Source organism: Sitophilus oryzae, unplaced genomic scaffold (genome assembly GCF_002938485.1).
Source record: "Sitophilus oryzae breed Bouriz unplaced genomic scaffold, Soryzae_2.0 scaffold_1307_pilon_pilon, whole genome shotgun sequence".
NCBI lineage: Eukaryota > Metazoa > Arthropoda > Insecta > Coleoptera > Curculionidae > Sitophilus > Sitophilus oryzae.
The window spans coordinates 3,707,259-3,724,254 of NW_022145957.1; the positions used below are offsets into that span (position 1 = coordinate 3,707,259).

At 31.2% G+C, this 16,996-nt stretch overlaps 1 protein-coding gene across 1 annotated transcript in view; it reads right to left on the minus strand.

Moving 5' to 3' along the window:
* Positions 1-16,256, minus strand: part of LOC115874955 (PAX-interacting protein 1-like) — a 49,056-nt gene extending 32,800 nt beyond the window's left edge. Inside the window, exon 1 of the mRNA XM_030890263.1 lies at positions 16,196-16,256. Coding sequence (XP_030746123.1) covers positions 16,196-16,219 — 24 coding nt within the window. The 5' untranslated portion in view covers positions 16,220-16,256. The remainder of the gene's footprint in view (positions 1-16,195) is intronic.
* Positions 16,257-16,996: the final 740 nt, after the last annotated feature.

Genomic DNA, 16,996 nt, shown 5'->3' on the forward strand with positions numbered 1-16,996 from the left:
GGGGTACTGTACAATAGTGTCTTCTTTAAAATTCAGTCTACCAATATTTGCAATCTTGTTTGATATAGGGTGGGTCAAATCTAAATCTTGTATTTTTCTCCACTATTTTAAATGGATTGCCCTGCATCTTATATCATAATCGAACGAAGTTTTGTTTAATATTTTTGTTCTATTAAACACTTCCTATACCTAAAATCTGTAATTAGAAAATTGTACTTTCTTGAAAATATTAGACAGGATTTGACTTCCGCTCTTTCAATAGAAGGCGTTTATTATTAAGTGCCGCACATATATACAGTAGTACATATATACAGCAAAGTAGAACAACCTTGTAATTAACTAAATAAACAGTTTTCCACGTGAAAACTTAATAAATATGATTTATTGTATTGGAGCAGGTGGTTTTTTTTGTTAGCAAGAAAAATTTTTCATCCAACATTTCCAAATTTTAGGACATCTCAAGTTTCTGGATGCAAGAAATTAAAACAATAGTTTGATAGTACGGGCAATGTGGGTTATACAAAAAATGTTAGGTATTGTATAAAAGTAGAGAGTAAGCAGAATGTATTATATTATCAGAAGAAAAAAAATTATTCAGAAGAAAAATATCCTAATGCTTCCTCTCCATAAATATCGTCCAAAATGGACTTATCTCAGCGTAGTATTAATACAATAATTATAAAAACATATAAATTTCTTCATTACCAATTAAAACATTAAAACCTAAATGACAATGTACAGGGTGTCCCATTTTGGTTGAAATCATATGGTATCTCCGTTATTCGTGAAGATAGAAGGGTGCGGTTTGTACAAACCTGCGCCACTTTTTTGTCAAACGGAAGATGCCGTAAACAAAATTTTCATAGCTCTCTTCGTTTCTGAGCTACAGGGTCTTTTTGAAAATTTTGCAATTTGGGACACCTCCTGTATCTCCGTTATTATGGACGATATCGAAAAGGTGAAAACTGGTTCTTGTAGAACTTTTTACGTAGAATACAGTGGCGGAGTCTATTTTTCTACGAAAAAAATATTTTTAAAAATATGAACTAAAGTTATGTTTTTTCAAATGGAACACACTGTATATTTATAAATCATATGATAGCCCTTGCAATCAGCTTCTCAAATATATATATATATATATTACTCTATATTTATTTTCACTATTTACTGCAATATTTAAAACATATCATTTTCTTATTAGTAGGCCGTGATAAATAACAAACTCAAAATGGTATAGACATACACATATTAAAATTTTATTTGGAACTGACATATTTTACTTTTGAACTCTTACCACTGAACCTCTGAATATATTTTTCTCGTTTTTATAACGGAACTTATTATAATGGAATGGGTTTGCAAATATCTAAAAGTTTTCATTATTAAAGCATTTGAAGTGTTCGACATCGTATTAGTTGCCACGATATATTTCATATTTCAAAAATCCCCAAAATTAGAAATCGATAATGGACAAATCAGGGAGCGGGGAATCAGGGAGACCATCATTAAGGTACATTGGTTCCAATTCATTGATCTGAGAAATAATAATTTAACAAAATTCTAATATTTTCGTTGTAAGTTAAGTTGTGAGGGGGAGCCGCATCTTGCTGAAAGTATATTTCACGTAAATTAGCTAAAGGAATATTTAAAAGTTCCGATACGATAGCTTCCAAGATTTACAAATAGCGGTAGATATTTAAGTTTCCCTCCCTAATATACAAAGAATTAATAATTAGTGGCTCTCAAAATAAAACAAGAGAGAGATAGCAATATCACTTTTAATAATTCTTTAATTTCTTTTATTATCAATCATGGCCTACTAATAAATATGATCTTTTAATATATTTTTTTAAATATTGCATTAAATAATGAAAATAAATATAGAGTGTTATATATTTTTGAGAAGCCTATGGCAAGCCAGATCATATAATTTATAAGTATACAGGGTGTTTCATTTAGGAAAACATAACTTTAGTTCATATCTTTAAAAATATTCTTTTCGTAGAATAACAGACTACGCCACTGTATTTTACGTAAAAAGTTCTACAATAAACAGTTTTCACCGTCTCCATACCTTTAACAATAACAGAGATACAGGAGGTGTCCCAAATTGCAAAATTTTCAAAAAGCCCCTGTAGCTCAAAAACGAAGAGGGCTATGAAAATTTTGTTTGCGGCTTCTTCCGTTTGACAAAATAGTGGCACAGGTTTGTGCAAACCGCACCCTTCTATCTTCACGAATAACGGAGATACCGTATGATTTCAACCAAAATGGGACACCCTGTACAGGGTGGCGCCTCTCATACGGCTCCAAGGCTCCGCGTCTCCAAGGAGAACGACAGTTTGTAATGAAATGAAATTTTGTGAGCATATGTAGGTTAGTTCAGAGCACTTTTTAAAAATATAGAGAGTTCTACAGGGTGTCCCCAAAAAAGTTACATATCAAAGCTGTTTTTTGTATTGGAATACCCTATATATTAATTGATTTTCGGATTCTGAGAGAAAAATAAAGGTGAGTTTTATAAGAGAAGTATATGACTAAAATGTAACGTTTTTGACATATTTAACATTTTCTAGAAATAAAGAACAGTTTTTAAATTACAATAAAAGCTACCTAAATTGAAATTTACCCGGTACAGCCTTATATGTAGTTAAATTAACTATTGTACTTTAAATCAAATTAAAACTTAATCCAAAAAGTTATACAGGGTGAGAAAAAATTAATATTGAACATTGATCACCTTTAAAAGTATTATTATTATTATTATTAATTATTACTTATTTTAAATGGAACACCCAGTATATTATTCCGATACTCAATGGAGAATTCATGTATCGTCAAAATACTATTAAGGTTGCCTACCCCTCAAACAAAGATTTTCCTAGATATTTTCATTTACATGATTTGATCTGAGTAGATCTTTATTATTTGATAAAATCTAGGTGGCTGTGATATGTATGACGTTACTTCAACATAGCTGCCTAATTAGTCCAACTTTAACAACTAGTTATCATTTTGTGTCAGTTAAAACAAAAAAAATTATCAGAAATTTGCCGAAAATGCAAACTTATCCTACATCAGAGAGAATTGATATGATTCTATTAGTTGGGAATGCAGTGTGCATTCACCAATTCATAGAATACTTAAAGCTCCTGATTTTATCTAGTCTGTTTTTATTATGGGGATATGTTAAAGACAGTGTTTACAAAACTCGACCAACTAGTGTCGACAACATGAGAGAAATTACTGTAGCTGCTTTTCGAGGTTGAACTCCACATATGCCTTTTAAAATGAAAAGATCCTTTTCATTTTATACAGTGAACAGGAAAGGAAGCATTTTCAATATTTGGTTTCATCTAGCAAATTTTTATCGCATAATTATAGATTTTTATCTAGTTTTAATTCTATAATAATTAAAATATGTTTTAAAAAAAATATATTTTTAAACGTGTATTTTTTTATTACTCTTGAGTATCCTACTCTACAGTCTTTAATTTTTGTTAAATTAACAAAAGGTATATCACACAGCCACATAGATTTTTTCAAATAATAAAGATTTACTGAAGGAAAATCATAAAAACTAAAATATCTGGGAAAATCTTTGTCTGAGGGGTAGGTAACCTTAATAATATTTTGAAGATATAAAAATTCCCCATTGAACACCAGAAAAATATATTGGGTGTTCCATTTAAAATAAAGGAGCAACTTGCTTTTAAAAGTGACTAATGATCTATATTAATTTTGCCTCACCCTGTATAACTTTTCAGGCCAAATTTCAATTTGATTTAACATACAATGGTTACTGTAATTAAATATCAAACTATACAAGGTCAACTAAAATTTAGGTAGCTGTTATCGAAATTTAAAATTCACTTTTCATTTTCACAAAATGTGAAAAATGTCAAAATTCTTAGATTTTAGGTATATGCTTCTTTAATAAAACTCACCTTTATTTTTTCCCTGAATCCGAAAATCAATTAAACATAGGGTGTTCCGTTAGAAAAACACAACTTTGATGTATAACTTTTTTTGGGGACACCCTATATATTTCTATGTATTTTAATAAAATGCCTTCAGTTAACCTACATATGCTGCCAAAATTTCATTTCGATATAAACTACCGTTCTCCTTGGAGCTTCCGCGGCGTATGAGAGGCGCCACCTTGTATAAATAGAATGAAATGCGTTACAGTTTATATACAGTGTTCCATTTCAAAATATGCGTTACCATTGCCAATATATTATGTAAAGAAACTGAAACGAAATTCACTAACCAAAAACCTAATATACAGCTTTTCGGAAGCCTCCAGTCACCCTGTATACTGAAATAGTATAACAAATATCGTTGGTTCACCCTGTACAGGACAGGTAAAAAAATTTCCGTTCATTAGAAATGAAAAATCTGAAAAATTCCTTTAATGGTAAAAATAACCAAATACTGAAAGATATAATGTTACTATTACCAGTGAAAGTAAAATTCCTCGGTCACGAAGAAGTTACTGTGACATACAGCCACAGCTTCGTTTTCATTATAGAAGATTTACTTCTATTTGTATCTGTACCGGTTCTAGACACTTTCATTTTGATTTAAACCTTATATATATATAGTGTGGCATATTGTAATCGGAAGATATAAAATACTAATCGAAAAATTATGGAAGATGTCTCATCAATTAATTATGTATTCTATAATTATTCGTATAAAGTGAAAATGAAAACACTGTTACATATTTAATTTCAATGCTACGAAATTCATATATTCCACGCTTAGCATTTTATGAAAACTTTGTAGGTGAAAGAACAATGAAATTGTAATTAATCAAAGACAATGGTGGAAAAAACCAAGCGAAAACGAAAAAATAATTGTTTAATTTAAATAAAGATCAATTTTTTTGATGATAGGACTTTTTTAAATGTATTTGTATCTAAAAATACTATATCAATTAAAAATAACTTTATTTATAATGCATAGTAACTTACATATAACTTACTATATCAATTAAAAATAAATTTAATTATACTACTGTACAGGGTCCGGCAATAGTGCGTCGGGTATCTGTAGCTCCTAGAATAAAAAAACTTGGGAATTTTGTTTAACTGCAAACCTAAAGTATGTTCTAGGATGTATTTCAGGAAAATATTTTAACTTCTATAGGGTGGCTCAAAAAAGTAAGTTGATCGGGATGATTTTTTTCAAATTGAACACCCTGTATATTATTGCATTTTTGGTTTCCTTTCAGGCCACTTTATATTTTGTTTAAACCAAACCAAACCAAATCCTAAGATATGAAGAGATATTAATAAATAAATAAAAAATATATGCTTTCCAATTCTTAAAAAAAATATTAAAAATACAAGAACTGTCCTGAAATCAAAACAATATTATGTATTTAGTTTAGATGATATGTATTTACTTTGCTGTAATTATGGTAATCGTAAATCATACAGGATGTTCAAAATTCTTCGCCAAACTTTCTAAAATATAAAATAATTTTTCTTGTTTTTTTTTTAAATGGAACATATTTTTCAACAGATGGAGAATTAAGAAATAAACATATTTTCTATTTAGAGTATTTCAAAATTTTCAATGGTTTCGCAGTTATTTGCGGTTTTATGTTTCATATGGCATTTTCCACAGTAAATTTTTATCAAAGCCCATAATTTTTCTCTGGTATTTTACCATTGAGAGAGCCATATGAAATAATACTGCGTGTATTTGCAAAACCATTAAAAATTTTGAAATACTTTAAATACAAAAAATGTTCATTTTTTAATGCTCCATCTAATAAAAAATAATATATAGGGTTATATTATATACGTTCTATTTAAAAAAACAATGAATTTTTTTTCTATATTTTAGAAAGTTTGGCGTAGAATTTTGAACATCCTGTATGATAAGACTGCGATATTAAAAAGAAAATTAAAATTAGCATCTACAGTAAATACCTAATATAGTTTTGATATCAGGACAGTTTTTGTATTTTTAATATTTTTTTTAAGAAAGCCTGAAAAATTTATATTTTTTATTTATTTATTAATATCTCTGAAACTATATCCTTCGCCAGTGTTGGTATATAGATATTTCGACATATTGTTTTATATATTATTTTAATATACTTTTTATACTTTTTTTTATTTATTTTACGCCCAATGAACCTACCTTTTGTCAAAAACTCGATCATCTCGAAGATGCAATACAGAACATGACAGGTAGCATAATAGTAGGTGGAGATTTTAACGGCCGAGCCCTAGAGTTGGGAATGTCTCAAACAAACTCTAGAGGAAAATATATATAATGGAAATGGTGCCGAGAACGGGACTTTTGGTTTTAAACATCGGTAACACTCCAACTTTTCGACGACCAGGGCAACAGGGAACAATCCCTGATGTCACATTTGCTTCGGAGCGCTTATCAACTCAAATAGAAAACTGGCAAGTTATTGAAGATTATACAGGAAGTGATCACCAGTATATTACTTTCGAAATTCAGGACAGACAGCCACAACAAAATAGTTTTTTGGATAAGCCACTAAACTGGAATGTCGGGAAAATTAACGAAGACAAGTTCTCAAATGCTTTGGCGAAGGGAGCTTAGAAAATAGAGAGGCCTAAAACATGTGATAAAGAAAAAACAGAAGCAATGGTCGAAGATATTATGCGTCTTCTAACATCAGCATGCGAGGCCGCGGTGCCTCGAAAATGCCCTTGTCATGGTAAGAGACCAGTTTATATATATACTGGTGGACCACCGAAATTTTAAATATCCGGAAAGAATGTTTAAGACTACGCCGAATCGCACAGAGATCCAGAAACCAGGAAGAAGCAAACAGGAAATCCGAGGAATACAAGTCAAAAAAGAAGGAACTCAGGAGTGCAATTAACACGAGCAAAAAAGGATGCTGGAAAACATTAATACAGGATATAGACTCAAATCCTTGGGGTACGGGCTACAAATTAGTAACACAGAAGCTTGGTGCACTAAAATCAGGAAACGTCATGGATGCGAACACAATGAAACATATTGTAGACGCTTTATTTCCCACGCACATTGTGCGCTCTGGTGTCGCCATAGAGCTGGTAGAGGATATTCCTGCTTTCTCACTAGAGGAACTACAAAAAGCCATCGGGAGTTTAAAAAATAAAAAGGCTCCTGGCCCAGACGGCATGCAGGCGGAAGTTCTTAAGATAGCACTTCAATCAAACCCTGAACTGTTGCTGACAATGTATAATGCTTGCCTGTCGACAGGAGTTTTTAGCAACCGTTGGAAAGTTGCACGTCTTGTCCTGATCAGCAAAGGAAAAGCAGATCCAACTGAGCCGTCCTCATACCGACCATTGTGCATGCTTGACGCAGCGGGGAAAGCCTTGGAGAAATTACTGAAGCCACGATTGCTTAGCGCAATAGAAGATGCTGGGGGATTATTTCCTAAACAATATGGTTTTCGGTCTAGAAGATCTACAACTGATGCTGTCATGGAGGTCGTCGAAGCCGTTCGAAAAGCGGAAAACCGCAACCGCCATTCACGCCGCATTTTCCTACTCGTGACACTTGACGTTAGGAATGCATTCAATTCAGCAAACTGGAACGATGTGCTTACGGTTTTAGAAAAATCTTTTCACATACCGAAATATCTTCTACGAACGATAGACGACTACCTAAGAAATCGCGTTCTCATTTACGAAACTAAAGAAGGGTACAGAAGGAAGACGATAACATCGGGGGTTGCACAAGGATCTATCCTTTGTCCGGATTTATGGAATGGGTCTTACGATAGCCTATTGAGAACAAATATGCCCGAGGAAACAGTATTGGTCGGATACGCCGATGACGTCGCCGCACTTATCGCAGCTAGAGATATGGAGAATATAAAATATATATATATATATATATATATATATATATATATATATATATATATATATATATATATATATATATATATATATATATATATATATATATATATATATATATATATATATATATATATATATATATAATATCTTGGCATCACCATAGACAATAAAATGACCTTCTGGGAACAGATAAAAATGACCGCAGGCAAGGCCGCTAAAGGTCACAGCACTGAGTAGACTTATGGTCAACACGAGTGGACCCAAGTCAAGTAAACGGCGATTATTGATGTCGACTGTTCAATCGGTTCTCCTATATGGCGCTGAGATTTGGGCAGTAGCTCTATCGAAGGAAAAATATAGAAAACGTTTGGCCCAAGTGCAGAGACAGGCAGCACTCAGAGTAGCTTCATCTTACCGCACAGTTTCCGAACCTGCAGTTTTGTGGATAGCACCTATAGCTCTACTTGCCAGAGAACGGTATGCCATATACCAAAGAAAAACCGAACTGAACCAAAAAGAAGTTAAAAAGGAGGAAATCAACAGGACATGGCAGAGATTTTGGGAACAGGAGAGTAGGGGTCGCTGGACTGCGCGACTTATTAAATCTGTGAAAACCTGGACACAAAGGGAACACGGCGAAATAAATTATTACTTGACCCAGTTTCTTAGCGGCCACGGCTATTTTTTATCGTATCTTGAAAAAATGAGAAAGGTAACATCACCAGTATACCTTTACTGCGAAGGTTATGACGACGCAGAACATACCTTTTTTACATGCGAGAAGTGGAGTGTATACAGAAGGAATATCGAAGAAGAAATTGAAGGACAACTATCCCCTCATAACATCGTCCAAAAAATGCATCAAAGCCCTGAAAACTGGAACCGCATATCAAGGTATGTGGAAAAGATACTAAGGGAAAAGAAAAGCGACCTGGATAACCGCTGATACCATAAACCACGACTAGTCTCGAAGTAATGTGCTAAACGGTCCCGAACTAGAGTCCAAGACGTAAAAGGAGGTGTTTTAGTCGGTATTTATTAAGAGCCCGACACTTCGTGCGTAAATTGCATTTCACCTCCTTACAAAAAAAAAATATACATATATACTTTTTATGACTTAACTCTATTATTTTTAAGACTTAGCAAACATAATATTATAATGAAAATTGCGTCGAGTTGGCTTCGAAATAATCATCAATAACATTTATCATATAATTTTGCAAATAAAATGACAGCGATCGTTATTTCCAATCAGCTCTGACATCGTTTTTTTTTTTCGTGTGTATGGTGCCTAAAATTGGAATTATTTTGTTACAAATATATCGACTGATAAAATTTATATTCACTAAATGACACTTAAATTCATATTGAAACTTAAATTTCTTAATTTTATGGTTTTATAATATTATAGTAGATCTAACAGGCCCCTACAAAATAAATAAACTCTGCAGGACAATAAGCTGGTAAATCATATGATGCATGCCTAGTAAAAATATACGTACAGGGACAGAACCTGGTAAGCACCAGCCGAAATCTATAAGCTATATATAAGTCTCCTGTAAAATTAGTAAAATGGCGCTGATCATTTTTTTCCTCTAGACATTTTGATAAGTTACTTAACAAAACAAGGCAAGAGGAAAAACTTTTTTATTAATGACATTTTGAGAAAAAGGCATTCTTCATAAGAATTTTTGCTTGTCCTAAAATAGTTAATACCGTTTAAACTTTTCTAAATGTTCATATCGTTTTAGAGAAAATTAAATAAAAAACATAAAAATTTAGCTGAATTTTTTCCTAGAAAAAGTCCATTCTTTGATAGATTGTTATTAACAGAATTCTAATTTTTAATTTCTCGTCTGTCTATCTACTTTGCTGTTTTAAAAGATTAAAGAAGCACAAAATGTATTTAGTTCAATGCTACGAAAAGGGTGATAATAGTTATCGGAAAATGTCATACTTTAATAACAGCAAAAAATATTACCTGAATCAAAATGCAAAAATCAAAGAATGAAATCGCAATTATATTACCATAAAACCGCCTTTTGATTTTTAGCTCTTAGAAAAAATTTATATTTTCAAATTTTTGTAATTTTCTCTAAAACGGTACGGAAATTTGGAAAAGTATAAACTAGATTAACCATTTTAGAACAAGCAAATTTTTTATGAAGAATGCATTTTTCTCAAAATGTGAACAATAAAAATGTGTTTCCTCTTGTAAAGACAATCCAGGGACATACTGTAGAATGATAGGTATGAAGAACTAAAATAAACAATGACGTGCATTCATAAATACTACTAATAATAATTAGTGCCTGTATTAGACTGCCAAACCTAATACGTGAAATTAAAATTAAGGAATTAAGATGAAAACATGAAAAAAATCCACTTGTCTGACAACTGCTTCTCTCTCATGTTTTTTTTCATGCTTCCGGACTATCAAATAAATTGGCTCAAGCGTACACTATAACCCACAACCAATATCATGACAACCACGATGTTTTATAATCAATTATAAGTACTGATGAGCTTATTGGTAACTTTAGAGTACTTATAATGACGACGATAATTTTAAAGTCGTCTTATTTTAACTCAAGTGGTTTCTTTTAACAGTGAAAGTTAGTTGTTTCGTTATTAAATAACCAAGTCAAGTACTCTAGTATTATATACCATATTACATCTGATATTTTTGTCAACATAATTTATAGACTTCGTTGTTTTAGTGGGCTCAGTATAGATATTTTTTTTACTTCTTTGATCTGGGTCAAAATAAAAAGTATGCAGAATGCATTTGTGAGACTAATATGGCTTTACTTTAATCAACGAATATAATAAAGTACCTGACCAGAATGTACGAAGATTAAAAAAACAGAGAAGCTAAAAAGCCAAAGTGGCAGACAGCAAGTGTGGCAGACAACAAAATTAAAGCCAATAAGAAAGGTTAAATAACAAACTACTTGCTATACTAATAACTTAAGAATATAAGTTCTGAATGAATTTGTCACGACTGAAACAGATATTTTAAAATGAAAAAGAATATCTAAATTAAAACAAATATTTTCTGTAAAATGCCACTGCTTAGGAAATGTTTTGTTGGGAGGAAAATAGGTGGTATCTTATATTAATGGGGCGTTGGTATTTTGGATTAACGGTATACGTTTCACTGTCTTGTAAGTCGAAGAACTTGACACAGTCAATCAAAAAAGGCTTTGACTTAATGGATATTCCATAATTAAGAGTATGGAGTTCTCCTGTGATACAAGGAAGAATATCCAGATAAAGCATAAAGACTCTCCACCGGTGTAGTGCGAAAGGCACCCAAAGGTAATCGTAGCTCCTGGTGTGGAGTATTGTATCCAAGGGTTTTAGGTAAGACTTTCTGGCAGAGTTATAGACAACATCACCATAGTCAAGTTTAGATAGTATAGAACTATTAAGTAGCTGAAGAAGACAAGTTGGATGGTAACCCCATTTAGAATTACCAAAAGCCTTAATGATGTTGAGATGTTTGAGACACTTTGATTTAATATAAGATATATGAGGCTTCCATGATAGTGGACTATCCAAGATCAATCCAAGAAACCTCTGATGACCTTCACTAGGAATAGGATGATTCTGGTACTAGCCTCATCAGTAGTTTTTTTTATTCATAAAAGAAATTGGCCCAACAAAAATATTTAACGTGTAGTTCTTCTACCACAAAGTGATATTTGAATTTGGCGTTAGTTTTTGCTTTGAATTAAGTTAAAACTAACATAATAATCTGATGCTCTCAGGTCTCTGTGAAATTTGACAATTTAAATGATTAAATTCTAAAGGGCTCGCTTCAAGTACAAACAATTATTTCCTTCATTCATGACGCGCATTCCCGGAATCACACATCTAGAGAGTTCACTGCAAGAGTGTAATTAAACCTACACGTTCACTCTGTAAATATCATTCCATTAATAAAAAGTCAACGGTGTAGTTCAAATAGTGTCTTTAATCAGGAAGAGAATATTTGCAGTTTTAATACTGTTAATAATAGTTTTAGTATACTACAACAAAAAAAAGAAACATTGGTCTAAAAAATGGCATTTAAGACGAGATGAAACGAACGAGATTCAACTCTTAAGCCGGTCCCACACGATGTGGCAGACATCTTCCAACGTTGGACACATGAACTCTTGGACACACTTGTCAATTGCAATATTGTCGAAACCTGTGCCAAAAGTTGGTTACAAAGCTGGATCCAACGTTGGACGTATCCTATAGGACATAAAAGTTACTTTAGAATGGACATTGCTTTCCTCTCATAGTGATACGGAGACTGAATCTTGCATAGGAATAATGCCTTCACATGCGCTCTTGTTCCATTACGACGATTACTCCACGCAATTAAGCAGGTGGAACGTCTCACTCCACGCTAGCAGCGATACACGCAATACGCATTGCGAAACTTCAAGTTCAGTTTTAAAGCGAAATGAGGGAGTGTCACTCCAAAAGTGCCGAAAAATGTACGTAAAAAGACGTACATTTAAAAGAAAATTTTATTTCATAAACTTGATTCTTTTTTAATTTTACCTAATTATGCCAATTTTCTTCTCGAAGCAAAAGAACAAAACTGATAGTAACATATTTGTTAGTCAAATATTTATATACAATATGTCCCCGGATTGTCTTTACAAGAGTAAAAACTTTTTTTGTTATTGATATATTGAGGAAAATGCATTCTTCATAAAAATTTTTTGCTCCCGTTTGTACTTTTCCAAATTTCCGTACTGGTTTAGAAGAAATTAACGTCATATTTTTAATTAATAACATTTTCCGATAACTATTATCACCTTTTCCGTGGCATTGAACTAAATAAATTTTGTGTCTCATTAACATTTTAAAAACAGCGAAATATATGACGATTATTAGGGGGAAACTTATTTCGGAATGAGGTCACCTCAAAAAATGGAGGAATTTTTCACAGTTTATTAAAAAAAAAATAACTAAATATATGAGCACTGCTTAAATATTTGACTCTCAAAGGGACTACTATCAGCAGTACCCTTTGCAGAAGCAGAAGCAACTCCTGATATTCATGAGAAACTTGAAAAAATCAATCCTGATAGCTGAAAATTGAAAAAATAATGATGAAAAAAAGAAACAGGGAACCAGTCTTTTTGCGTGGATTAATTTGGTCACAATAATGATAGTTATTTTTCAGGAGCCGTGCTTGGTAAAAATAAAATGTTGAGTCAAAACATAGAACCGGAACAAAAAATTATTTTTTCAGATAATACAACGAGATTTGGTATGTTAGTATATGACATAAATTAGGATTGATTGGCGTATTCAATTGTTTTTGGTCACTTTCTGTTTCACTGGAAATGACTACAACTCTTGATTTTTAAATCGCACCCTCGGTATTTTTTTACTTTATTCGATAAAAAATTACATTCTGAATAGAATGACATATCATATGCCAACTTTTGACATTCTCGCTTAATAAAAAATCGTATTTTAAAATGTAATCTAGAGTGCCATAGCTATGTTAAAAACACTAATTCTTAATCAAGAAGCATTGGAAAAATAGATTTGATCTTCTAATGTTTTTAGTGTCTTCTCCTGGCCAGTTAGAAAATGCTCAAATCGAATTTTCAATCATATCTCAATTTTTTCAAATGGAACGAGGGTGGCTCATTAGCATATTTGGAAGCATTTTTTTACGCATAACTTGATACCATACACTTGGTATTTCGAGTCAAATTTTCGTTACGAACCGCAAGTTATAATTTCAAATAAACCATATGCGAAAATGTCAAAAGTTGACATGATATGTCTTTCAATTCAGAGTGATATTTTCTATCGAATAAAGTAAAAAAATACCGAGGGTGTCATTTAAAAATCAAAAATTGTAGTAATTTCCGGTGAAACAGGAAGTTACCGAAAAAAAACCACAACGTTTTGTTAATTTTTTTTTAACAGAACGTCAACGGTTTCTTGTAGACGTATCTGTTTTAAAAAAGTAAAGTGTTCTCGAATAGTTGAATTTAAATGTTTTAAATAGTTTTTTTCTTTATTCTTTGTATTTTTTTTTGCTTCCGACGACGACGGAAAGAGATAAACTTTCCAAAACGTTAAGCATTTTTTTCTTTGTTAGGCAAATTTGTATAACTGTAAACATAACTTCTGACAAGCAGTGTCCGTTTAGGTTAAACGCAGAAGTGTTTACAAAAAATAACTATTTTATTTTGTAGATTTTTCTTGCAGTGCAGTGGCGAAATACCCATAAAGGATTTTTTTTTGGAGAGGTTAATATTTCTAATAATATTAGAAATATCAATATTGCTTATTAAGCTTTAATATCACAAGCTATTATTACCCATACCCTCACGTCAATATTGACTTCAATACGAATGCAGAAATTATCTGGATATTTAAAACACTATCTTTGGTTAATATTCGGTGCTAATAGTATAGTGTTCTACTACCAGATATGAGTTAAAAATTAATTTTGCAAATAATTATAACTAATTATAATTTTAAATAATTAGTTTGCAATTATTACTGCTAATTTGAAGTTAACACATAAATTAGTAATTTTGTTCTAAAATTACTTCTCTGGTCATTTTATATCAGAAATAATGTAGTAAATATTTATAACATGATAATTTTGTAATACGAAGTAATTTAATTTTAAATTTCGTAATTGTAAAGTAAACACATGAACAGATTGTAATCGAAGAAAACTTTTCTTTTCAACATAAAGATGAATACAGGATATCGAACTACATAGACCTTTTCAAGCTAAGATTATATCATGATAGTACATTAAGTGATGGTCGCTTAGATAATCTTTAGTTAATTACGTAGTCATCCACTGTTTTCTTCTCGAATATGTAGGTAGAACAAATAATGAAGCATTTTAGTAGTACATTTTCACACGTGATACTTTTAAGAAGGTATAATAGGTAACCTTATGATTTATAAGGTTATAATACCATAATTTTCATAAACGCTTTTATCAAAACACGCAAACATGGTATCTCTTAACTTCATTGTAAAAAAAGTAGTTGTTTAATAAGGATAGACATATACTTATAAATAATTTTCGGAAATTCTGCTTAGGTGTTAATTGCGACAATTATAGTTTAGAGTTTGCTTGAAATATTTTTTGATAATTATTTTCATAACTGCTTTGTTAAATGACAATGGATGTAGTTCATTCGTAACCAAGAATAAGAAGTATCAACCTCTATTTGCGAAACGTGAAAGTATAATAGTAACAAAGGTTATTGTAACTCAAATTTTGTAAGACAGATTAGTAATTATTCAGACAATATTGTATTGTTATAAAACAATATTATTAACAGTTTATAAGTATCTTTATAAGTTAAATAAATCTATGGGTAAAAAATTGCATTATTTAAATGTTCACGGTATGTATATTTTTATACTAATACATATATCTAGTAAATACTATGTATATCTAGACCTATTAATCTATTAATAGGTTTAATAGTATACCATTTACTGATGGGTTTTGTAACTGAAAAAGAGAACGGCAAAATAAATGTATTTATTCTTGTTTAATGTTATTGAGTTTATTATCCAATAAAGAACTTGAGTGACTCTTTACGTGTATATTTACCTTTACGTGTAATTTACCAAATCAATAAAAAGAATACTTTAAACCTACACATTTCAAGACAGGGGCGGATACAGGAATTTATGTAAAAATAAAAGTAATGTAGAATATGGTTTTTAGGAATCCATTTTTAACCCAAAAACCAAATATTTAACCCAATTTATAGATGTTAGGAGGGGGGCTTGGCCCCATGGGCCCCCTCTATATCCGCCACTACATCAGGACCTACATGTTACCAATAGAAAACGAAAGATGAAAAATCTATTTAAAATATCGAATTCTATTAAAAACCAAAACACTTTAAATTTTTACCTTATTGTGGTAATGTTAAATTTGTTTATGAGTAACGAGCCACCGCAAAGTTTGTGTCCACTGGATTACAAACCAACTGATATTCTATAAAAAATTGATTTTTTGTCGATTTGTAATTGTACAATACCGTCAGGGACGCGCAGTTTAAGTTACAACTTAAATAATTTTTTAGTTTACTGTTTCAGTGCATAGTACTTTAGTAAAATAATTATTTATATATTACGAAAAAAATGAATTTGTAAGTTAGTCTGAGATTTTCGTTTATTATTTTCTAGCCTATTATTAAAGCATAATTTGTCTGTATCAGTTACTTATTAAACTTGTTCTACTTCAATATTTTTAAGACATTTTAAATGTTAAATTCTTATCTTAAAGTATACTCTATACCGTTAACATATATGCCAGGACTTACCAAGATTACGTAAAACTTCTTCATTTCACTTGTGTAACTAGGTGTCTTCCTGAAGAGACTGTTTCTTCCGCGAGACTAGCTATTATTTTATTTCAGATACGAAAATGCTGGAAGGTATAATGCCATCTCTTACATCTTCTCAATAAGACCGATTGAACGGAGGGAAAGACGGCGTATCATGTTCTTTATACAGGGTGTTTCAAAAACATGTGGCGTCTCTCGTGGGGTGGTTCTTCACGTAAAAATAAGATTTATTTTTTTATATCGACATAGGACCATTCTGCTTTATTTAGTAGCTACAGAAAGTTACAATTTTATTTTTTTTCGATTTATTATATTTTTTTCCAAATGCTTTTGGCGATTCGTCTGAAATTGTGAGGAGGAAATTTGCTATAAGTGCGACATATTCTAATGCTAAAAAAGTGTCGATATATTCACCAGGGACGTGCATAAACACCTCATAAGGGTTATAACTAGAATATTTTTCTAATTAAAAATGTTGTGGACTTTTTTTAACGGTGTAAACGTTCAATATCGATTAAAAGTTGTTTTCATATTTTATCGATTTGGGTCTCCTTGAACACAACTTTATTAATTTGCCTTAATCCAAGTCGAATAGGATTTTTTTAATGTCATTAACTGGCCAAAGTGTTAAATAAATACTCCATTGATTCCTCACCAAAAAATATAAATAAAAGTTCCAATAAATGTTTATTGGGAAATGCATAGCTTTAAAATTTCAGGATGTTAAAACGTTTAAAAAATAGGTCTCTTATGTAATTATTTTAAGTGTCATTATTT